Source organism: Podarcis melisellensis (genome assembly GCF_964234715.1).
Source record: "Podarcis melisellensis genome assembly, chromosome: 8".
Classification (NCBI taxonomy): Eukaryota; Metazoa; Chordata; class Lepidosauria; order Squamata; family Lacertidae; genus Podarcis; species Podarcis melisellensis.
Window position 1 is genome coordinate 53,347,556 of NC_138540.1, and position 25,956 is coordinate 53,373,511.

At 46.4% G+C, this 25,956-nt stretch overlaps 1 protein-coding gene across 6 annotated transcripts in view; it reads right to left on the reverse strand.

Annotated features, from left to right (window-relative positions):
- The window catches only part of MTSS2 (MTSS I-BAR domain containing 2), a 58,355-nt gene that overhangs the window by 29,491 nt on the left and 2,908 nt on the right, over window positions 1-25,956 (reverse strand). For all 6 annotated transcript variants that reach the window (XM_081921120.1, XM_081921117.1, XM_081921116.1 and 3 more), the window contains exons 2-3: window positions 9,289-9,350; window positions 1,517-1,590 (exon numbers count right to left, since the gene is read on the reverse strand). In XM_081921120.1, the coding sequence (XP_081777246.1) occupies window positions 1,517-1,590; window positions 9,289-9,350 (136 nt within the window). The remainder of the gene's footprint in view (window positions 1-1,516; window positions 1,591-9,288; window positions 9,351-25,956) is intronic.

Consider the following 25,956-nt stretch of genomic DNA (forward strand, 5'->3'; position numbering starts at 1 on the left):
GATAAAATCTCAAAGCAGTTTAAAGGTAAAGGTAAAGGGACCCCTGACCATTATATCCATTCGTGGCCGACTCTGGGGTTGCGGCGCTCATCTCGCTTTATTGGCTGAGGGAGCCGGCGTACAGCTTCTGGGTCATGTGGCCAGCATGACTAAGCCGCTTCTGGCAAACCAGAACAGCACACAGAAATGCTGTTTACCTTCCCGCTGGAGTGGTACCTATTTCTCTACTTGCACTTTTGATGTGCTTTCGAACTGCTAGGTTGGCAGGAGCAGGGACTGAGCAACGGGAGCTCACCCGTCGCGGGGATTCGAACCGCCGACCTTCTGATTGGCAAGTCCTAGGCTCTGTGGTTTAACCCACAGCGCCACCCACGTCTCTTCAAAGCAGTTTAGAAACATAATAGAATGATCAGTAATAACAACAGGTAAAAGCAAATATTTAAAACATTCAAAAATAATAAATATCAACAATAAACTAAACCAGATTAAAAGACATGACAGCTTCTACATGTCTGGAAAGTCTGCCACTTGCCTGAACAAAAACATTCTTAGCAGGAAACCAAAAGGTGCACTGATGGTGCCTGCCCAATGTCAGTGAAACTCATTTATAGGTAACTTTTAAGGGCTCCTGCCTTGCTGCCTCTAGAAGCCCGTTTCCCCCGCAATTGTAACACCCACCCAGAAATGAAGGAAGTGCCACTTAAAAGAGGGCCCTATTTATCACAGGGCCTTCGAATGAGCATTGCTAGAAAAGCAGGATGATTGCTCTTCCCCTCATGGTGATCCCACAAGCATGTCTGGATTAGCAGAGATCAGCAGGGGGATTGCCAATGACCACGTAAGACCCCACCATGAAATTAATCTCTCTCTCTAAGCACCACAAGCTCAGGGTTTCCCAGATGCTGACTGGAACTTGGTTCAGAATGCAAAACATATTTTATCTGCTGCTGCCCCCCCCCTCATTTGGCTGTTTTATTACTATTGTTTATTACTGATGTGACCTGCCTCAAATGCTTCCTCAGAAGTGGGAAGGCGACATAACAAATCCTCTAATATATTTTTCCTCGGGAAAATATATTTATTGCTAAAAAATTAAAAGCCTTTGGAACTCACTGCCACAAGATGTGGCGATAGACACTAAACTTAGTACCACAGTAGGGTCACCCATGGGGATGTCACAGAAACAGAAAGAAACACACACAGCAATTCTTGCTCCATCTCTGATGTTTGAACATGTCCCTCTTGAATGTTTCCCAGAGGCACCTGTTTAGCTGCTGCAGGTGGAAACCAAGCACAGGGCTAGATTGAGTGTGAGTACAAAGAGGGATTAAAAGTAGGCTTTGGGGTAACTGCAGCACTGTAAGTGATCACAAGTAAACAGAAAGGGGCCATGGGCCTGCCAGTTTGGTGGTGAGTTTTTTTCCACAGGCATTGTTCTGCTCTCTGCCATTGGCTGTGCGACATGGCTGGTTTTGCAGTCAGCTAGTTTTTAGTCCAAAAAGCTCCCACAACGTACCTCGTGTGTTGGTGGCCATGTCTGCCACTTTCTGGAAGGCATCCAGGAAGGCCACTGCAGCCAGGACAGTAGTCCTAAAACATAAGGACAGAGAGAGAGAGAGAGCTCAGAGGGTTGGCGGTCTTCACGCAGGAACAGCACAAGCCATTTTGCCATCATCTCAAAGGGCTGGGTGGCTGCAACAAGTGAGTCGGCCTTATCTCATCCCTTCACAGCCAGACCAGACCTGCATTATTAACACTTAGGCCTAAACCTGCAATGCTGCCAAGACTCAGGTAATCAGAGGTCAAAAGTACAACTGGGCTAATAATTCTGAGAAAACCGAATCTTGTTTGCTTCTAAAATCTTGAGGACATCCAGTGCCTCTTGCTCAACTCTCCTCAGTTACCCTATTTAACAAATGATTTAAAGCCCACACTGTCAGCCTGTGGTCTGGAGAACTCTTGAAATTCCTCTGAAGCTTATCAGGGTCCCTGAGAGGCAGAGCGGTCCAGAAAGACTACGGGCTGACCACAACTGACCTTCTACCAACATCGCACCCCCCCTTACATGTACCTACCTTGCAAAGGAGCACATGGTGTGTTTCAGTGCACACTGTGTGTTTCAGCGCATACTCTGGGCTCTATGGACACAGGCTGGCTGCAAGGCCAAGACAGCCAAGCTAGCAACCTGGGGATTCCATGTGCCAAACAGCTCAGAGGCATAGAGAGAGTCCCATGACACATCCATGTGCACTGATGTTAAAAAGCCTGCATGTGACGAATCCTTACCCTAACTTCTAGGCCAAGCCAAACACCACACACCTGTCGTAGGTAGATCTTAAAGAACCAATCACAGCAATCACTATCAGGTGCCTTGCCCCCAGGAAATTGGGAGGGTAGGGGGAAAACCTACAATTTTCTTTTTGTGGGGGATGGGCAGCATTTATCTTAAGAATGAACTTAACCAGCTCAAATAGACTCTATGCCAGCACCAATGTTTCCTCAGCTTTCCAGTTTTCTTGGAACTATATTGCCTGCCCTGTTTTTGTTTCAGCTTCCTTCCTTCCCTCCTTATTCTTGTCTTTCCCCCTTAGGCCTCCCTTTCCCTGAGTTTCTCTCTGACGTCCTGCTGCCTTTGGCCACCTCAGGGCTGGCTCCTTGCCCTGCAGTCTGCCAACCTCTTCTTTACACATCATCTGGCCTCTGTGTTTAGCAGCAGCACTTGGAAACCGGGTGGGCTGTTCATGGCTGGCCCAAGCTTCTGAGGACTTTGCACTCCCTGCTCTCCCCAGTCTGAGCAACATAGGAAGCTGCCTCAATACCGAATCAGACTGCTAGGTCTATCTAGTGCAGCATTATGGTCTGGCAGCCAAGGGTTTCCAGGGTTTCAGACACAGACCATTCCCAGCCCTACCTAGAGCTGCCAGTAGAAATTGAGCCTCAAACAGTTTGCGTGCCAAGTAACCGGGCTAGTGACAGGGCCTTTTCAGTGGTGGTTCCCTGGCTGTGGAGTAGCTGACAAAATACTGTTTCAAGTAACTCTAAGATCACTGGATGGAATAATGTTTTTAGCTGCTTCTAGAATTTTTTTTATAATTTAACTGCAACTGATTTTAGATGTTTTTAATTGTAGTTGTTTTTACAATGCTTTAAACAGATTTAAAATGTTTCCTTTTTTTATTTTGTTTCTTTATTTTAAAAGTTACATGTGTTTGCTGCCCTGGGTTTCTTGGAGAGGAAAGGAGGGATATAAATCCAACCAATCAATTAATTAAAACAGAGGAGGCTCTTCCCAAAGAAAGGCTTTAAGCGCCAAGTTTGTCCAGCCTCCCCTTCTACTTATGGGTTGGCCTACACTCCTTGTTAGGCAGAGCCCAGAGCTTCCATCTCTCCCTCCCCAAACTAGCTCTGAGCCGATGTGGAGTTACTCTGTGTGCGGAAAAAGCGGAGGAAATAGAGAGCACTCTCTCCAGATAGGCAATGAGCACAAAAGGCGCTTTGGGAGAGTGGAAGGGGAACACAGTGCGCAAACAGCTGAGGAGATGCTGAGCGGAACACAAGAGGCTCTTTCAGCTCCACGGAGGGCTGAGAAACACCAGCGAAGCCAGGGGGGCTATTAATAGGGCAGCCGCACAAGGCATATCCGGCGACGGCAAAGCCAGGGTGGACGGGCTGAAAGGGCCCCTTCATAGAAGCCTTTGATATGCCAGAGGAGGTGGCTGGCAAGCAGAAAGGGGGAGGATTCCAAAAACTCTTGGGGAAAAGCAAAGCAAGGGGGTGACCCTGGGAACAAGGCTGGGGGGGGGGAGAGCAAGGCTCCTTTTGGGAACACTGGGGAGGAAACCTTCTTACTCAGCGTTGATTGGAAGCTGCTCACAGGGAAGGCAGTCGAGGCAACTTTAAACCTCTTGGGATCTCAACGGCATCGGGATCCTGAGGCCGTGATATGTGGGGAGGGGGCTCTGCAGCTTCCCTCTGGATGCTGCAACTGCCTTGCCACTCTCAAAACCAGCCCCTTTGCTTCTGTTTTGCTGCATGGGAAGGAGCAACATGGCTCAAAGAGAGACTTCACATATCACAATTTTGGCACATTTACCTGGGATTTAGGAGAGCCAGGGCTTGCATTCTTAGCTGCTGGAAGGAGCTGGTAATGAATCAAAGCCACTCTAGGCACTATGATGCTCATGTGTGGACTTATTTTATTTCACTGCAACAGGGAGGCAGGGCTCCAAGTTCAGCTGGAGTAGTGGGACAAAAGGGGGGGGCTTAGCTAATACCCTGATCATGTGACTCTGTAAGTCACAAGTAGCTTAAGTGGTGCCCTGTATTGTTGGGACTACAGTACAATTTATCATCCTTGGCCACTAGCCATGCAGGATGGGACTAATGGTTTGGGGGAAAGCAGGGATTTTTATTGGGGAAAGGGCAATGGAGAAAGTCCATTAGCACCTCTTGCTTGCTCCCCCCCCCCCACCAGCACAAAAGGAAGCCTTGTCCATATTGTGTCATCAATACAAAGAATTTACAGATTGAATTAATAATCTTTCATTAATTAACAACTTCTGTGCTGTTAAATTGTGCATAATAACTCATTGGGGTTATATATGTTCCTATACTTTCCAATTCCAAAAAATCTTACTCAACTCTCAACTGAGTAACTTTCCAATTTACTCTGCTTTCTTGTCTGAGTAAAATTAGTAAGTTTCATCATACTAAAATCCCAGACATTTTCACAGCCATTGAAAGCTTGTTGTAGCCTCCTATTTCTTGTTATACGTGAAATACATATTCCGGCAGCCATTAAAAGATAAATAACCATTTCCTGATCTTCCTTAGAGAGTATTATTTCTGTATGATCAAAAAGAACGACTAACGGATGTAGTGGGAGTTTATGGCCTGTCTTGTCTTCTGTATCATTGTTCCTAAAATTCCTTTATTTTAAGGCAAGATCCATCCACTGGTGTGGATGTCAAGCAGCAGAATATCAGTGACTATTAAGACAGGGGGAAATGGGATTGCGTGGAAGGTAGTGTGCCAAAAGTGCACACAGAAAAATTGAATATGCAGGACTTGTTTGCGGCTTAAGAGCTGCTGTCCGGAAGCATCCTCAGTCTCTGTGGAGAGAAGCATCATCCGCACAATCACTTGTAAAACTTCTTAAGGTTTGTGCTCATATCCACTTGAGTTGCAGAGTTCCATATGCATTTCCAGCTGTCTAAAGCAATATTTATCTGCAGATCTCGCTCCCATTTACCTTGCTAGGGATAAGGGCAAATATCTGATTCTGGCAATACTTTATATAATGTACTCATTAGTATCTGGAGAACTCACGCCTTTCTCAAAATATACACATTCCTTTAGGAGCCTGTGTTTCCAGATTAATGGCTGGACCAGGTGGCAAGTACCTGGAAGCACTGGAACCATCACAGAAGGTGAGCCCAAGGCTTCTGAGCAAGACAACATGTCTCCATGGCACAGTATATTTTCGTACTTTCACTGGATTATCTTGCTCCCGAAAATATCCTCATTTTTTACTTCAATATTATAGCACATCAGAGTAAGAGGTGGCAATCCTGGAGACAGTTTATTATTATTTTATTATTAACCAAAGAATCCTTCAGTTCCTTGTGCCACCTCAATCAAAGCAACCTATACTCTCTCTGTTGCAAAGGCGTGACACAATGGACCCCTAGCTCATTATTATCCAGCATAGATAACCAAGAAGTGCTCAAGGGCTCAGCATTAAAATGGGAGGTCTCACAGGGTGCCCCAGGGCTCTGTCCTAGGCCCTCTGCTGTTTTATAAAAGACTTGGAGGAGAACATAGAGAGTGCTTATCAAAACTGCAGATAATGCAAAACTGAGGGGTAGCTAACACTACAGAAGACAATATCGAGGGTTAAAACTGCCTTGACAGGCTGGAAAGCTGGGCTGAAACCAAGAATGTAAATTCAATAGAAATGAATGTAAAATCCTCCATTTAAGTACCTAAGGGCCAAAGGTACAAGGATAGGATGCAGAGACACCTAGCTTGGCATCCAGATGACATCTTTCCACTGATTACTAAAACCTACCAGCTCTTAGCTGATTGCATCAGATCTGCAATTAATTTCACACACCAACCCCTGAATTCCCTTTTCTCTGTAAAACACGTACAAGACTGTTGTCATGGTGTAATTCACAAGGCCACTGACAGATGGCACTAGCCCTGCAAACTACAGCGTGATGACAATTAGGAGGAGTGTGGAAACTGGAGGACAGGAGGTTAAAGCTGAAGCAAAGGAGGGGGGAAAGGGACTGAAGGAGGAGATGAGGCAGAGGAGAAAGGGTGCACAGCTGAGGAAGAGCCTCCTGAGAAAGGGAGGACGACTTTTGTGGGGTGGGGTGGACCAAAGGTGATAGCCCTGTCTGCCAATTTTATTTCAATTGCTTACAAAGAGCTCTGTTTGGCCATTCCTTCTGGGAACAGGCCAAACAGATGCGCCAAACTGCCCCAGACCTCTCCACTCATCAGCTGATCCAAAGGGAGATCAAGTTAGCTTGACCTGGGTTCATGAGAGAGCTCCCTGCTCCATTTGCTGGGCTTTGGAGTCTTGAAGTTTGGACTTCAAAGTACCTCACAAGCAGCAATGTGGTACTAAAAGGAAGGCAAAAACCTTCTTTTTAGCAGCATGCAGCTGCCTGAGAGGCTATTTAATGTCCAGGCTTAGAAGCATGATGCCATTTGTGACATCACTTGACTGGCAGGTGGATAGACTTGCCCACCTGTCAATTTTGGACCACAAGGCAGATCCTGGTAAGGATATGGCTTGCAGAGCCAAAATGGTTCCCCACCCTGGGCTAAAGGGGGTGTTGTAAGTGGAGGAAACAGGGGCACAGTCCCTAGTTTTTCGTTTTTTTTAATCCCATGATAACACCAGACTATACTCTATCCTTCCTCCAGCAAAATGTCAAGAAACTCAGGTGTGATATAACACTAGCAGTGTTTTCCATAAATTTTTGAACTGTGATCAGAGTGATTTGTACAGGATTTTTTTTCTGATGCCCTACATAATATTCTCATTTATCATGTTTATTTTGCATTTGATTAGTAAACAAGATTAAAAACTTTGAAACTGCCAAGGTTGCCCGATATTGTACTTACAGTTGGCATCCACTCATTGCAACTAGCACACTCATAAAATATAATAGTGTGCATGTGTAAAAGAAGGCATTAGAAAAAATTATGCCCAAGGTAACTGTTAAAAAAACCAACTGCCACAGGTGCTTTTAGCAGACTAACTGAATATAGGCAAATAGGCAAAACTGAGGCAGGCTCTACTCAAATACTGGGTTGGGCCACAAAGTAGTGTTTGGAAAGGTGCTTTTCCCTAAAGAATACCAGGAATATGCTATATTCTTCACTTGAACCCTTTAGTGCTGCTGAGACACTCACTTTGTTCAATTAACTAAAAAAAATAAAATAGAGGTTCCACACAAAGCCTTAAAATAGCATTGTATTATCTATTATTCTCAAGATCCTTCTATAACATTAACTCACAAGAAAATCCTGTTCATGAAAGGTTTTCAGAAGCTTTAATTAAAAGTTTACTCCTTATAGAATGATCCCATTTTATGTTACCTGGCATCAATTATGAACAGCCTATTAATTGCCCCTTGAATGGACTTGGTTAATTGCCGGCCTAGGGTCAGTTTCTGTTCCCATGGGGTGGGGGCTTGGATTACAGATTTCCTTGTGTAAGTGTGTCTCCATACACACACACCCTCATTTTTATATAGCCAAAAATGTATTCTGCTATTTTTTAAAATGATTTTTTTAAAAAAGAAAAATGATAAATGGAGCTTTCCCCTCCCCATGGGAACCACAACCAATATTAAGGCAATTAAGAAAAGCTATTCAAGAGGATATTAAAAGCTACTCACCACTAATCTTGAACCAGTGCTAATCACAAAGCTATGAGTTAAATCTGCAAACAGGAACTGTTTAATTAAAAAGGCAAAGGAGCCATTAAAAGACTCAATAGCACTTTGCCTGTAGATGGGCTGGTACTTCAATTTTGTTTTGTTACAAAAAGAAAAAGGGCCACAAGGTCGGAAAAGTATTGAGAGAAAATAAAAACCCCTAAGATACAAAGAACTGACAACAAGATCACAGTGATGATCCATCAAAAGGGAGAGAATGGCAGTTCCAGAGAAAAGAGCAGGCACACTTGTCTGAGAGAAAGCAGCTGACATGGAGGAGGCTGTGGCTTTGGCACATGCTTTTCTGTGATGGCTGGAAGGGGATGAAAAGGAGGATCAGAACATGCCCACCAGATCATGCTAAGAAATGGTACCTTCTTGTGGAGAGGGACATTCAGGTAAGAAATGGCGGGTGAAAGGAACTCAGGGGCCAACTATGCTGTTTCTGAGCAGCCGTATGGGTGGGACCTCTCATTACTGGCAGCAAAGCAACTAGGATTCTGCCCTCCCCATTGCTTCTAAAACTTCTTAACTTAAAGCAGTAAGTTATTTTATTTTTGCATTGAACCAGGGCATTCCCAGCTCATTATGTGGTAGTCACAGCCTCCAGGGGTGCCAGCAGAATTTCCTGGGCCCATTTCAATGTATGTGAATTGAGCCCTATAACACACTCAGAAAAACTGACACAGATCTGCACAGGTTTTGTTTCCCCACATAGAAATGAGGCAGGGTGGTTTTTTAAAAATACGACTTAGACTGCATTTCATCTGAAAGAAGACCTCCACCCAGCTTTTGGATCTAATGATATCCAAGGTAGCTTGCAGCAGATTACAATAATCCAAAAATCAGCTCTCATTCCTCTGGCCAGTGTCACTCAACTCCTAGAGTAGCTGCCAGCTGGAAAATATACACCACTTGGGGTTATTTGCCCAGCTTGCACTGCTGTTTGGCCAAGAGCGCCTGATGAAACCATAATCTGCCATGCAAAATCTTCCCCATCACCTGCCACCCTCCAGCTGTTTTGGACTACAACTCCCATCAGCTACAGCTAGCATGACTAGGTGATTTGGGTCTAATGGGAGTTGTAGTCCAAAGCAGCTGGAGGGCACTCTCACTACGTACAGCGCTACTGCCTGTGGGGTTTCAAAAGAACCTGAACCAGCTGGGGACACATCGTTTGTTTTCTAAAGAAAGGAGGGTGTGGGGAGAGGAAGCTGAGAGTATAGAAGAAATCAAGAGTCTCTTTTCATGACACACATGGCGAGAAGACCAGGCTGGGGGACAAATGGCAGCTGTGTTGTTGCTGTGCCAGCTCTGTCGAGAAACTCACCGCAGCTGGGAGTGAAGTTTAGTTGCCTTGGAGTTGAAATCTTCCCAGATGGGGTAGGAACTCTGGAACAGAGAAGGGGGGGGGGAAGAGTTGAGCAAACAGGTGACTGCTCTGCGTTCACTGCCTGAGCACCCCAAGCCCCACAAACAAGACACAACAAACAGCCAATCTTGAATCCAGAGGGTTCCTGTGAAAAGACCAACCGTCATCTCCTTGTACATTTTCAGCATCATTCGTAAATGTGAGCAGTCATCTCTGGCTGAGAATTGTTGCCTCTCTTTGAGAAGAAAACTGTTAAAGGCGGCCATTTTTAAATGACTGATTGTTGAAGCTGAACTTAAAAGAGGCTTCAGCTGCTTAGCAAACCCTGGTGGGAACCTGTTTACTTTAACCATAGTTACCATCTGGTGCTGATGTTTACATTATTAAGGGGTGTTGTGCCTGGGAGGGGAAGTGGGCAACCCCTCCCCTGGCTCAGCCCAGCCCTAAAATCTTGGCGAGGGTGAAAATATCACCTCCACTGCATCTGCTGTCCCAGCAGTCTCTTGTCCCCTATGTTGGAGAGGCAGAGATGCCGCCAGGCGGCTGCCAGGTCCAATGACCAACAGCAGAGACCCAGCTGTTTCTGCCGGGTCATGAATGAGGAAAAAATATTTCGCTGTTGCAAGGAAGAAATGCAGCTGTCCACATTCTCCTGCCCCAGTTTGGAAACTGACAGGCCTGCGAGAGGCCTAAAGGCAACTCAGCAACAAACTTAGCTCTTAACAAGGACTGCCTATAATTTCTTCTTCTGCAAATCCTATCAAGGGAGGCGGCAGGGAGAAAGGGAAAGATGCCAAAACGGACTCGCCTCTTCCCCCCCCCCTTGCACTTTGTGGCAACTTTGTGCTTATGCAGTGCTGCACTGCCACATCGAAACCCGGGCTTAACATATAATTTTCTTTAAAGATTCTAGGCCAAACATGTGTCCTCAGATGTAGAAGCAGGACCAGCAGAAGTGCCAATCAGAAACAGTATGGAGAGCAGCGCATTTCATGTCCATAGCTTTGCATACTGCTCATGGAGGGTGCTGTGCCTTCCCAGGTCTTTGGGGAGCAACAGCTTGGACTGAATTGCCCAAAGGCGGCTGGAGGTGCCATTTTCTGCCTTTATTTGGAGAACTGGTTGTTTCCACAGAGAGTTTATGCCCACTATAGTTACCACAATACCACATGACCAAAAAAAGGCCCAGTCTGCCCACAGGGCCTTTATTAGCATTTTAGTCTAAAGAATCCAAAAGGTACTTTATTACTGGTTAATGTCTGCTGAGACAGAAAAGGTGGCAACCCTAATAATTTACCCCAAATTTATTGACCCTTATTGTTATGAATCAATATAAATTGATCTTCTGCATGGGCTTTCTGTGTGGTACAAACTGTGTCTGTGAAATTGAGTGTGTTCTATGCAGGAAGAAAGAATAAATGAAATAACCAAACCTATGCTAATTGATTGAAAAAGCAGATGAGAGGAAAAAATGACCCCTCCTTTTTTTACTGTGAAGAATGGGTTTTTTATTGTTCATGCTGAAGTTTGTCTTTAAAATATAAATAACAGTACCAGAACTCCCTCTCCACTCTTAGACAGATTTTGAAATCTTTATTTTTCCACAGCTAGTAGCACTAGTAGTATTAACACTATTAATAATCAGATTTGCTATTTGCTTGCTACCTGAAGGTCTCCAAGTAACTTACAACATTGTTAAAAGAACAAATAAATATACAATAGCATGGAACTAAAACAAAAAGTAACCCCCTTAAGAGCCGCAGGAAACTTTGGCAGCACACTAACGACAAAAGCGTCATCTTTCATCTGTCAAAAGGCTGGGGGGAAACATAGGCTTTCTCCTGGTATCAGTCAATGAAGGCATTAGGCGGGCCTTGCTGAGGAGCACATTCCATAGATGGGAGCCACAACTGAAAAGCCCTCTTCCCTTGTCACAACCCTCAGAACCAGAATCTGCAGAAGGGCCTCAACAAAGCTCTAAAGGCCCTGGTAGGTTCATATTGGAGACCCTGAGCTCTAAAGGGTCAAAACCAGCACTTTGAATTGGGCTTGGAAGCATACAGGCAACCAGTGTTGTTGGAACAGAACTGGTGTTATATGATCTGTTTGTCTTGAAGCTGTCAACAGCTGGGCAGCCACACTCTGCACTAATTGAGGCTTCCAAAGTTTTTAAAAGGCAGTCCCATATAAATTGCTCTGCAGTAATCCAACCTCGACGTTACCAGAGAAAAGATTGTTGTAGCCAAGTTATCCTTGTGCAGGTAGGGTCATAATTGAACTGACAGCAATGAGTCTTGGAGGAACGCCCAAACTATGAACCCACTGTTTCGGAAGGAGTGTAATCCCCACCTAGAACAGGCCAAACGCCACTCAGCAGGTCAGAGGAACCACCTACCAACATTTCAGTCTTGTCTGGATTAAGCTTTAGTTTTACTGGCTCTCATCCAGTCCATTATTGCAACCAAGCACTGATTCAGAACACTGCCTGCCTCAAAGGAGGGCTAGAACTGTGTCATCAGCATACTGATAACAACACACTCCAGAAATCAGTATGAACCCACTCAGCTGTTTCATCTAGATCAGGGGTCAGCAACCGCATGTGGCTCTTTTACACCTTTGCCGCGGCTCTGGGGCAGATACTAGCGAGGGGAGGAGGCACATTGTGTGCCCCGACACTCCCCACTGTTTTAAATGTCGCAATGGTTTTGCGGCTCCCAGTTTTTTTTTCTGGTCCAAGCGGCTCTTTTTGTCTTAAAGGTTGCAGACCCCTGATCTAGATATTAAAGAGCATGGGAAACAGAACCAACTCTGTGATTCATGCAGGACCCCATACTAGATAAAACACAAGAGTTGAGCAATGCTCCCCAAGAACCACCTTCTGGAGCCATCCATCCACGGAGGAGTGGAACCTCCACAATGCAGTGCCCCCAATACCCAACTCAGATAGTCGCCTCAGAAGGATACCATGGCTGCTCATATTGAAAGTCACCAAGCGATCAATGAGGATCAACATAGTCACAATCCCCCTGCCTTGTTCCCAGCACAGGTCATTATACAGGGTAACTAAGGCAGTTTCGGTACTAAAACCAGGCTTCAGTCCAAATTGAAATGGATCCAGAAAACCTGTCTCTTCCAAGAGCACCTGAATCTGTTTGGCAACCACCCTCTCAAGAACCTTGCCTAAAATGGGGACATTTGATACTTGTCAAAAATTATTCAGATCTTCCAGGTCTAGGGAAGGCTTATTCAGGAATGGTCTTATGATGACTACTACTGATAATAATGGTCTTATTTAATGCTTGATCTCTCCTCTCCTCTTTCTAACATAGAAATAAACCAAATAAAGAATGATAATACAGTACCCTCTGCCCAACTTAAAAAGGTAAAGGTAAAGGTACCCCTGCCCGTACGGGCCAGTCTTGCCAGACTCTGGGGTTGTGCGCCCATCTCACTCAAGAGGCCAGGGGCCAGCGCTGTCCGAAGACACTTCCGGGTCACGTGGCCAGCGTGACAACGCTGCTCTGGCGAGCCAGAGCTGCACACAGAAACGCCGTTTACCTTCCCGCTAGAAAGCGGTCCCTATTTATCTACTTGCACCCGGGGGTGCTTTCGAACTGCTAGGTTGGCAGGCGCTGGGACCGAACAACGGGAGCGCACCCCGCCGCGGGGATTCGAACCGCCGACCTTTCGATCGGCAAGCCCTAGGCGCTGAGGCTTTAACCCACAGCGCCATACGTTTCCTCTCTGAACTGCAAGGAATACCCACCTTTGAAGGGGTTGGCATGAACCACCCCTGTTGGCACTAAACAGCAAGTAAATGGCTCTCTCAATTTGAGACACTGTTCTTTTTCTGGAGCACCCTTTAATATACGCAAAGCAGGCAAGTGCCACATTCTCTGTCTCTAGGAACTCCAGGAAAGGCTCCAGGTTTCTCCCGGTCCTGCAGTTGTGGAAAACACGGTAGCCTCCTCCACCACTTTCTCAAAACAGAGCTGGAGAGGGGAAGCCCACCCCTTTCAGATATGGCAGAACACCTCCCACTGCAGTGCTCTTACCCATGACAGGATTGCAAACAGCAACATCTCTAGCCAGGCAGTTCTTCAAGGAACCCAGGAGTCCTGCCGGTTCTGATCTAGGGGCTACTTTGAAGAAATTCAGCTCTCTCAGACACAGGGCACCCAAAGTGGTACCAAAATGTTTTTTTGTGAGGGAGAAGGAGGTCAAAGCACGCGCCCTGGTGACACCTTTTGTCTCACATCTATCATGCAAGCCCCTCTCCAAGCCACTGCCGGGAACACATCAATCTGACATCAAGTATCTGCATGACATCCAGCTGAGCCTCTTCCCCTTCTGCTGTAAACTGCAGGAACCCTTTGCACTAAAATCTGACTTCCTTGCAAGTAATTCTGAAAATCCTGAAAACTATTGCGGGAACTGGACCACATGTCAAACTGGGCTGGGGGCATGCGGGAAGAGAAAACAGCTTTGGAATGCCTCATTGGCAAAACATCTACTTCTTGAGATGGAAGGTAGGTGGACATCTTGAAAGCAAGTTTTCCAGACAGAAAGAAATGTTTGACCGGGGCATCAAAACTTCTGGGGGTATCACTGAAGGTGGCAGCACCAAGGGGTGGGGGCCTGCAAGTGATGCTAGAGCTCCTCCCCCAGATTGCTGAGTGGGGCAGATGAAGATGCTAAATACAGAGTGAGACTATTCACTCCTCTAGTACAGTGCCAGCAGCTCTGACTGGTAGGATCTCTCCAGCATCTCTCCTTAGACAAGAATTCTTTCTGGCCATACTTGTAGGGCTAGCAGGGGGGACGTAAAGGGGGCCTCCTGCATGCACAGCATGTGTTCTGCTCCTGAACTTATGAAGAGCCTGCTGGATGAGCTACACAAGTCAGGTACAGCAACATGCTTTGTGGAAACATTCCTGCCTCCAACTTGGGAGGGCTGTTTGCTGCCTCCTGCTCCTCTTATAGCCCAGGAAGAGCTCTCTTGCCTTGCTAGAGAGAGCTTGCCTGAACTCTTCCCCGGGTGCTGTGCTCTCCTGATCCCTGGCTGCCAGATGGGGCTGCCTGCTACCACTGCCATGGCTCTGGTTTTGATTTAACTGTACTCTGCTCTCCCACATCCAGCTGCCAATAGAAGCCAAGCCGCACATAAACACAGAGATAAAAAAAACAGCAAGAGCTGGAGTTCTCCATCTACTCCAGATCTCTATGCACAATCTTGCCCAGCAGCACCGGTCAGATTAAACATGAAGGAAGAGACTATGGAGACTTGCAGAACCAAGAGGAGAGGGGATGTCCCAAGGAGCTGGACATCTGGACTGCAAGGACCAGTGTTCGAAACTCCCATTGTTCTAGGCGCATTTTGCGACAGGGAATTTCATTAGCACAAGCAGTTTCTGAGCTCTGGGCGCAGTACTGCGCCTAAGATTTCAGATTAAAACTGGAGAGTCGAAGGAAAGGAGGACCTTTTTCTGCCTCCCCACTTCCAGCTACTCTCTGAAGACTGGAGAAGAGACCCTCTTAAGAATATTGGGGGGTGGGCAAGGGAGTAGACCATGTGAAAAATGAACACTTTTAGCTGCAGTTCATTCATTTTCAACTTTGAATTCTTTTTTAAAAGAATATTTTTATTGGTTTTTAACATACAGAATTATAAAGCATACCACACAATTTATCACAAATACATCCTTATTGGACTTCCATCAGCACCTCTGATAATCCTCCGTCTTAATCACTTCTTACGCATTTCCTAACTTAATATTGCCTTTACATTTTTAATATATCACATCTCCTTCTCCATTTTTGCTGTATTTCTAATATTATTCCTCACAGAACTTCTTGCAAACCTACAAACGTCGTCTGGTGATCACAAATACTTTTCAAATATAAATTCAACTTTGAATTCTTGTTATAAAAAAGCGCACCAAGACATTCCGTTGTTGCACCCATAACCTAGATTTAAGGTGCCATTTAGCTCCTAGCTTTTATATCTCAGTTTCTAATACTGGTCAGAAGGAGGCAATTCCTACGAATGTATTCCAGGTGGCGAGATGTGGTATTTGCTAAGCCTCTCTTATGGAAATGATGAAAGTAACATTCCGCATATGACATCATGCAAAACCACCTCAGGATAACTTGGCTACAGTGCACCTCAATACTGCCACAGATACACTTGATGAGCAAAATCCAATAATCAACAAGGAGAGAATGCAATCAAGACTCTTTCCCAGGATGAACAACAACAACATTCCCTGGCCAGACTGCCCAATGCAGAAGGCATTTGTAAGTGTAGAGAAAGCGTGCACCCATTTTCTGCTGGATTCTAGAATGTCACAAATGGAGAGGACGAAGTATCTAGACCACCAGGCTTGAAACTCAACTTGGCTTCAAAGAAATTGCAGCACAACCCTCCTTCGTCCAAAATGCTCAGGTAGACATGCTCTATCAAAAATCAAAACCATAATCTGGGGAACTCTCTCCCTGCCCCCTTTTAAAATTGTGTTCACATCCATTTTGTGCTGTAAAATAATTTTATGACATATACGACAAACTAGTCAGAAAGTCTGCCTTGGAGACTTCCCTGTGATCTTTGCCCATGCGTGATGCAGAGGGAATCTCACCCTGCTTCTCAAAATCATCAATTCACCATGCCTTTGCCAACCTGGCGCCCTCCATCTGCCCTGTACTACAACTCCCACCTGCCTTTGCCAGAGCACCTTTGGTACTCCAAAACATCTGAAGGGCACCAGGTTGGCAAAGGATAGGTTAGGTAGCTAGTATCCCCCCACTTGCTGTGTTTATTGTGAGTCCCTCCAGTTATTCTCTCAAAATGGTTGATCTGAAAAGTGACAGTTCACTTGTTCAGGAAATAGGATGGTGGCAACAACTTACATGGCTTCTTTGCCTACTTGAGAATTGGTCTTTGTCCCTGCCAGCTGGCTCTAGCCACTTGGCATGTGTTGAAGTCATCATGGGTAAGGTGCCCCACAAGGCCCATTAATAACACCTACCCAGGGCCCACTGCTTTGAGCAGCACTGGGGGGTGCGGTGGGGGAGGTTGGGTCGAGTTACTATTTTAATTTTCCCCAATGCCCCCAGTATAGAATTACCCCAGGGCATTGTGGGAATCAGGCCCAGTTCCCGGCACTGCTTGCAGCAAGGACTGCAGCAAGTAAGTAACACTCCCAGGGCTCCTGGAGAGAGGACAAGGCCTACCAATCAGATGGAGCTGGCGCTGGCCACACAGGCTGTTGGGTAGAGCCCCATAATCTATGTGCCGCCTAATCTTCTGCAGTTCTAAATAAATTAGCATTGTTGTATTATATTGCCAAGGCTCTCTAGTGAAGTACCATTTAAATGAAAAAGCACAGCCAGAAAAGCATTAGTACTAAATAAAATACAAAAAGGTGTTAAAAATGGTGCCCATCACAAAAGTTATAGTGAACATGTGCTGAGATTCAAGTGGCTTCTCAGGTGAATTAAACTTCCCCAGCCACAACAGCCCACTGGGGTGCATGGAACATAGTTGAATGACCACACAGAAGAAATGCAGCAGTTATAAGGAGTCAATTCATGGCAATTCTGCTTGCAGCTTACAGCTGAAGTATAATGACTATGAACACTAGAAGCCCCCAGACTCCATCAGAAGACAGCCCAAGGCAATGCACAACATTTTGCCGAAAACCATCAACCTATTGCCGAAAAAGGTGTCACGAAAACCATAAGCAGTACTGTCCTTTGACAATTTTGGAATGCAACTGATGACTGGAGTCTGGCATCCTATGGCAACAGCAGAGCCAATGGAGACCCAAGCAGGTCAGCCAATGAATGTGGAAGAGAGGAGAAGAGAAGCAGGGCAGGTGTCAAGTGTATGTTAACTCTCAGGGTTGGATTGATAGCAAGGCATGTTGCCTAGCAGCCAGAGGAGAAGGAAGACACTCAGTGCAGCCATGTGGGTTTTCTAAAAAAATTTAAAGTGGAAAAATTTCAGATGCAAATTAAGGTAATTTGCATTGAAAAAAATTCAGTTTGCAACGGAAAATTATTTTCTACCCAGGAGTGATCTCATTTCGGATGTTTACTGTATTACTCAGCAGATATTCTCCCAGCTGCTTGCAGTGCGGTTTGCAGGGCATCATCTCTCCCTCCCTGGCAAAACTGACTCGCAGTGGAAACCCCTGGAGTGCCTGTGGTTATACAAAGCCCTAGTCACCGGGCTGGGTCAGTGGCCTGCGTGGCGTCCAGAGGAACCTGGGCCTTCAGAGGCACAGTTGTCCTAGCCACAGAGGCCTCTGTCTCTCTGCCAGGGAAAAGCTCAAGCAGTCAACTGCAGCGCCTTTCATTTCTCACCCAGCTCATCTTCCTCCGCCTGCCCTGTGCCAGACGGACGGGTTGCCATGTCTGCAGCTGAGCCTCTCGGGGAAATCTTTTTTTGTAAAAAAAAAAAAATTGTGTGTTGCCTACCCAAGGGAGAGAAAATGAAGATGTCGGCTCAGTGTGCAGCAGCTGTGAAAGAGGCAAATTCCATGCTAGGGATCATTAGGAAAGGAATTTAAAATAAAACTGCCGATACCATAATGCTGTTATACAAATCTATGCTGCAATTGCTCTTAGAATATTGTGTACAGTCCAGGTCCCCTCACCCCAAAAAGGATATTGTAGACCTGGAAAAGTTTTAGAAAAAGGCAGCCAAAAGGATCAAGGTGAAGAAAGGCTGCAGCATTTGAGGCTTTTTAGTTTAGAGAAAAAGGATATACGAAGCAACAAGACAGAAGTTTATAATAGCTATGCTGTACCTTCACTATCAGAGGCAGTATACCAGTTGCTGGAGGTGAGAGTGCTGATGAGCTCAGGTCCAGCTTGAAGGCTCCCCATAAGGTCATTTGACTGGCCACTACTGGATGCTGAACTAAATGGGCCGTTGGCAAGTGGCACAGTCACAGCATGTGCCAAGTGGTACAGTAACAGCATGCCAAATGATGGCAATAGCATGAAGCCACAGCGTGCAACGGGAAGCTTCTCTCTTTTGCAGTATTTATTATTGCACTTCCTCATTCAACACTACTATTCCTGTCAGGCCCAATGCCTAAAGTGATCCTGGCACTCAGGCCCAGCAAGCCCAAAGGCTGACACTTAATCTTTGAATGACAAGACATTCTCAGGAAGGCTCAGTGTCATGCCACCAGGCAGTTCCTGGATTGAAATGGACCTGAACCATCTTGTTTGGCCCCGTGGAACCTCCAGCTGCAGGAGCAGTGTGCACTCCTCAACTCCAGTGGTTATAGGGCCTCCCCCTTGTGGGCTTCTCAGAGGCACCTCTGACTGAGCACTGCAGGGAGCAGAGGGGCCTGTGGGTGGTGTGACAAGGTAAGGTGCTTAACAACAGCGGGGCCCTTGTTCTGTTTAACTCAAATGCCCCTTTCCTCTATGCTGCAGGGTCAAGCTCTGAAAATGCTAGGTTTCTGCAAGTCTGCAACAAAAGGGCTGCTTGTTGATGGCATCAACTGTGATGCTAAGAAACTGCTTCCCTTCCCAGCTCCCGAAGAGTATTTTAAAAAAGCAATAGAGGAATGTTTCAGATATATATATATATAAAATCAGGTAGCCCAATGTAGCCATCGAGGCAGGGCAAGTCCAATGGCAACCCAGCCAGATGGGCAGGGTATAAATAATAAAATTATTATGAATATTATGTGTGACAATTCCTCCCTCACGCCCATTTTCCCCTCCCCTTCTTCGGTTGCTTCCTGTGTGCTATATTCTACACCACAAGCTCCAGAGCCAAGGCATCCTCTCACTCTTCATAAAGCACCATTTTCATGAATGGCCCTAGATCAGTAATAAAGGGGTAGTTGTCATTCAAGCTGAGAAGTCAGGAGGGGAGTATGATTTCCATTTGTCATTGAGGGGCCCACCAAGAGTTATTTTCTGTATTATATCCACCTTCACCCCGTATTCCACCTTCTCTCCGACACTTTAGGCAGGAGAACTACAGGATGAGGCCCAAGCATCTCCTTTCAGGGGTTGCCACCACCTGGTCCTCACAGCCAAACAATCCGCTGCTCCTCTGAAGCCAGACAAAACTCTGCAGCTGCTCATCTTCTGCTCAAAGCGCGGAGCCAACTGTCACTTTGCTGCTTCTGGCACACCTGTCACGGATGGTCCCCACTGCAGGCAGGCAGCCACTGCAGACCCTGGAGCTATTTTCAGAATGCTTTGGAGAGATGGTTTTGGAAGTGTTACCAGTCTCCACACCACATATACTCCCTCTCTCACACACGCTATTTTAATCCTTAAGTTGTACTTTTGCAGGGTAGCCTAAATATCAATCATCATTGCAGACAACAGATTCAGAGATGGATGTTTACAGAGGAAGGGTTAATATTAAGATGGCAGTGAGCAGGGCAGAAGAAAAAGTTTTGTACAAATGTTGTGCACATGAAGGGGGAGGATTAAGCATTGCCTACCACAGAGAACAAATGAATCAGGAGCGTGTCATCGGCAATAAAACACCACCCCCATATTATCCACCATATTGCCTATACTTCTGCACCAAGTAGCATGGGATGCCAGTATGAAATTAATGTAAAATTAAGCCGTTGTGTATATGGTGCCCATTACATGGAATGACCAAGTCCACATCTGCTAATCTGGGAGAGAGACAATGAGTTCCCCACAGCACCTGCTCAGATATGCCATCAAGGGAGGGAGGGAGGGTTGCCTCCTGTACCTATACTTGGGACTCACTTCCTCACTTGGCCCAGCCAACGTGGTCCAGAGAGAGGCTTGTGGGCCAATATCATTATCCTCTTTTAAGTATGGCTCCTCCAGGACAAACATACCTGCTGGCTGGGATAAACTGACTGTAATATACAAGTGATATACAAGAAGACCAAAACATGAAAAGAACTTTGATCTGCAGTCATTGTACAAAAGAAAAGGCTAAGAATCCTGCTGAAATGGAGTCCTCCAAGAAGTTCATGACAACAAACAGAATTGACCAGAGAGTTGCAGAGAAGAGAGATAATAACAGCCCTATGGTTTCATTATGAGTAACGCTAACAATGTGTGATCCCTATCCCACCTTTTCATATATAAGCTAAAACCTGAAGTGAAGAATAGAGAAGCCCAACAGCAGGATTCAAAAATAACAAGGGGTTCTAGGGGTTTCCGTAAATCATAAGCTAAACGCAGGCCAACTCTGATGTGGTGGTGAAAAAGACAAATGCAATTCTAGGCTACATTAGCAGGAAAAAGGCATCTAGAAGATGTTATTGTAACAGCATCACCCATCTCTGCTTAGGTCGCACTACACCTGGACTGGCATGCCCACTTCTGTGTAACACAGTTTAAGAAGGATATTGGTAGACTGGAAAACGTCCAGAGAGGGCAGGAGGCCAAGTCCTAAGAGGAGGAGAGGCCTACAGTGCTTTGAATGTGTAGCCTAGGTAAGAGGATTAAGAGATGAGACGATAGCCATCTTCAAAGAACTGAAAGGCTGTCACAAAGATGATGGACCAAACTTCCTTTGGTCCAATTAGCTCAGAAAGCACTACTCTGGCAGAAGCAGCCCTGCTGAGGGTCTCTGTCAGAGAGAAACATCTTTCTCAGCCTGCTCCTGAGGATTCTTTAACCAAAGTAGCTAGAGATTGAACCTGGAACCTTCTGCATGCAAAGCATCCGTTCTGCCATGAAGAACATCGGCAGAGCCCTTCAGCAGCTGGATCAGACCAAAGGGGGCTCATCTAGTCATGCATCCTGTTTGCACAGCAGCCAACTAGATGCCCCAATGGGAAACCCACAAGCTGGACCTGAGCATAAGAGGGTCCTTCCCTCCTATGGTTTCCAGCAACTGGGATTCAGAATGGATAGTCAGACCTGCTAGGAAAGACTGATGCAGCTGTACAGGTCCAGGATGGAGAGGGAACAGTTTTAAAGATGAAATGATAGCTGTCTGCAAATACCTGAAGGGCTGGTGTAGATGACTGGGCAAATTTATTTTGTGATCTTCCAGGATGCAGGACCAACAAGTTCAAATTACAAGAAGTGAGATTTCTGAGCAAACATTAGGAAAAATGTCCAGTGTACGTGCTGCTTTGACAGTGGGACAAATTGCCTCAGAAGATGGCCACCTCTCCTTTGTTAGAGGCACCTCAGCAAGGGCTGGATGGAAGCTGTGACTTCCTGCAGAGGTTTCCTGCAGGGGGAGTTTCGACCAGATGTCCTTTGAGATCCCTTTCCCACATTTCAAACTCCAATGTTACAGGTCTGACTCCAGTCAGCTCCTCACCTGATCTTGTTTGAGAGTTGGGCAGCAGCTGGAGCTATGTGTTCTGTGTGACCTTATCCTGCCCCTTCCTTGGCCTGCACACCAAGCAGTGGACCCTGCTCAGTCCACATAGACAAAAAATAAAAATCACTCATTAACAGAGAAGTGAAACCCTTACTGCTTCTGCCCAAGGGCAGGAGGTCCAACAGTTCTCATAACTACGAGCCCTTGAAGAATGAACTGAAACACCTTGCAGGTCAAGGGTCTGTGGAGCAGGCACAGCCCCCTGGATCCAATGCTGAGGATCCACTTGAGAGGCTGTGTGGGTTGATCCCTGGTGAAGAATCCCTACAACTGTCAGATGAGGCTCCTCACTTGACCTTCCCTGCACAGTCCTCAAGAACACCAACAACCAAAGCTTGGGGTCCAGGCCAAAAACGACCTAGTATGTGCCTATGGATACAGTCATAGGTCTACTCATGAGTATGCAATCTCTGATACGCCTTCATTTTCACTGCCAGTTTCACTCTGGTTTCAGAGACCAGAGGGTATAAGGCCTCCCAATTAAGCCCCCCAGTAGCTGTAAATAAAAACGGGCTTCTGTCTCCTAGCTGAACTCCCTATGAGCCAAACCATGTTTCCAGATTTAGAATCTAGAGAGGTTGTCTCTGCTTGACTTCAACTTGTTGAAACTATGCTACACCTTGAACCCTGTGTTTTGGTAAAAGGGTTTGCCCTTGTTGGGATGAGAGCCTAGCCTGGTCCCCAAGGGCACCCACTGGAGCACAGCATAGCCCAGGCTACAGACTAGAGCTACAAACAGCTGCACACAGGGTGTTCCTGGTGGACCCTTCAGGGTTCTCATTTGGGGATGCAATGTGTCTTCAGCTGCCAGCAATATGGATGATGGCTGCTTTGTGAATTCAGCAGGAAAGAAATGAATGACTCAAACAAGAAAGTAGGAAATGAATGAAGCAAACAGCTGGAAAATCCAGGGCAGGCAAGTTGCCTCTTCTTTCCCCTAAAATGGCGATAAATGCTTTCACCAACTTGGTGTCCTCCAGATTATTTAAACCTGAAGGTGATAAATCATGCTGACTGTGGTTGATGGATGGTTGTGGTCTAAAACATATGAAAAGCACCAAGCTGGTGAAGGCTGGCATTGACCAGGGCCTCCTGGCTCTCTCCTAGGTCCAGCAGCATTGGCACTATCTGTCCAGGCCCTCCATGGGGCACCCCTTGTTCTGAGAGTGGGAGGTTTCCTTCTCCCTGCCCCCACAAGGATCTAGGCCTCAAGAACTCAATGCAACCTTTTTTGTCCTCTCCCTGGCTCTGAAGGGCTCTAGAGCAGAAAATGGCTCCCCCACACACACCTCTTGCCCCTGGGGCAAAGCTGCTGGAAACAGGGCGGCATCAAAGCTGGAGGTTAGCCCATAGCTGGGCTTCCTGAGAGTTGCAGCTTCAATGTGAGAAAAGTTTGTAAATGGTATATAAGCAGGTGTAGGATGAGGCATCCATTTTTTTAAGTTCCACTGAACCACCTAGGGCACCTCTCCCTTTTCATTCCTCAAAAGATGATATGGGAAGGGAATCAACAGACTTGAGGAAGTCTTAAACTCCTCACTTGCATGCTTCTTTTTGTCTGAAATATCAGAAGCCCCTGCTAACTTTATCCACATGTAAACACAAAGGCCTCCAGCCCCTGCATCTAGTTTTGGCTTTACTAACTTTTCATTGCTAACCTGGCCTGCACCTGTGTACAATTAACATCTGGAAGGGGAGATGGAAGCCTGCAGTATCCACACACTTAAAGTGCTTTGTGCACTGAGCTTGAGTGTCGTCAGTGGCAGAAAATGATGCTCAATCCACACCAGGGGAATTTAAAATTATGGAACATGGTGTTCTGTCTGTGCTTCGGAGATGGTCAAAGTTTATCCCAATATTTAAGAGCACCTAGAAAGGCCCATCCCCCAGGAAAGGCTTGTTCAATAAAAGGAGACCGAGTGCCTGGCTACATTCTCCTTGCATTCCTGAAGCTCAACCTGCGACCTCATCATCCTCTCATTCATTCAAGGCTTAACCTTTGAGCTGTGCTTTCCCCTACTTCCACTTCATTTGTAAATTCTAAATGAAATGGCAACAATTATTTTAGCTCTGTTAGATTAATTAACAGCCACATCCTATCCTCCAGTGATGTCGACTGGGCAGTCCAGGACTATCTCTCAGTCACTTAGTGTAGGCATCACATGAGACAATGACCTTGTGACTCATCCTATGTATGTCCACCATCCACTCTGTGGAGAAAGGGGCACAGCGGAAGAAGTGGAGGCATGGCCCCTTGCAACACACACACACACACACACACACAGGCATCTTAACTCCTCTAAGAACCATCTGCTGTTTTACAGATGCCAAACCGTGCTTCTCTGGATGATGGAAGGTTGATAAACTCAGCAGCCAACTGGAAGATTAGTAGCCATGGCAAGGAAGCCAGCTCACCTGCAGCAGTGCAATTCCGCCTGAAGCTGTGGCAGAAAAAGCAAGGAGGTGGTGAGTGACTGAGAACTTGGTCCAGCTCACAAGCCTCCAGCAGCCAAGGGCAACAGAAATGTGGAAGCCGGTGCAAGCTGGCTTAATGCTTGCAGCCTCAGAAGCTGGGCATTAAGACCAACCACAAAGCCACAGGGGATACAGGCCAGCCAGGCCAAAGCAGTCCTCGCCCTCACAGAACAGTGGGCTAGGAAGAAGAGAAAGGCCACTGGCCAGGCACCCACACCTCATGAAACACTCCCAGAACAGAAGGAGGAGTGCAAGGTTTCCCTTGACGCAGCAGGTCAGAGTCTCCTGCAAAACCGCCAGTTCAGCATGCCTTGTATGTAAGTGGAGACTCACATGGGCAACAAACCTGACCAAGGCCAGGAAAGCTCCATCAATACACAGAGGAAGGACATGGAGAGTCCAGGCAGTCAGTGAACACTGGCAGAACTGCAGGCCAGACACTTGGTTCTGTGGAGCCTTTCTTGAGGGAATCGAAACAGATAACAGGGGCCATGGCAGCAAGATCTACTAAGGAAGCCTAGTGTTACCTAACATCACCATCACCTCTCTCTGTAGGTGGGCCTGTTGGCAAAGGCATTAAGAGGACCAGGTGAGCACACCTTAGTGGTAGGTGTGTTTGAACTGTGTCTTCCATCTGCCCCAGCTAGCATGGCCAATGGGACTTGTAGTCCTACAACATCTGGAGGAAACCACGCTGGCTACCCCTATGTACATGAAGGGCGGCAGAGAGAATGCCCCCCAAGGCCTCAAGAGATGGCAGCAGTGCACCCAGCACAAAGCCCAGGAGCACCTGACTGGATACAGAAGGCACTATTGCCAGGCATCTCCTTGGGATGAGGGTCTCCTTGGCTGAGAGAAGATCCAGTTGCAAACAATGACTCAGCAGATGATAAGGAGGAAGAGGAGCAGCAGGCAGGAAGGGCTTAAGGGCCTTCATCTCAGGCCCTTGCTGGCTTAACAGTTTTCCAGCTCCCACACCAGGTACTCATCATGAACAAAACTGCCCTGGCTGCTGTCCCAGGGCGTGTTTCTGGCCTGTTAAGAAACCAAAGCATACAAAAAAGCAGGGACAGAAAAGTAGAACTGAGGGAGGAGAGAAATGAGTAGAAAATTTAAACGTACTGCGGGTTATAGTGGTATAAAATGAGTTTGAGGTCTGAAGGGGTTAAATGATTCTTTTTAATGATGCAACCTGCCCTAGGACCCTTGGGCAAAGGACAGGTAATAAATCAAACAACAATGACATCAAACAACAAAACATTTTAGTTTTCCTAAAATGTGGGGAGGAGTTTCTGAATGAATGGGAGTGACTCCTCACTACTTGGAAGAGAATGCTTCTGAAGAACTCTGCTGCTTTATCTCAGAGCAAAACTGCTGGCTTTAGCCCAGGCTGGGGGTGACTCCATCATCCTTCATCACTGGCTATGATGGCTGAGGCTGATGGGACATGATGAAGGGCACAGGCTCCCCAGTCCACAGAATTATTTGGGAAACTTCAATGAAAAACCACCATGCAGGTGCTTGGGGTGGCTTCTGATGCAGCTGGTCAGAGTAAAGGAAAGGGAAAGTAGAGGCCCTGGAGAAGGCAGGTGGGGGGGAACCCTTCTCACTTGCAATTGGAGGGCCATCCTGGGCCCAGGAATAGACTCAGGGGGCTCTTCAAACATCTATGGGCTTCTAAGGATTGTATGCCAGTTTTAAGAGGAAGCCTGGTGTTTTAGGGACACCCTTGGGTGTTCAGTGGTCATAAGAGGACAGGGGAGGAGAAAGGGAGGCAACTCATC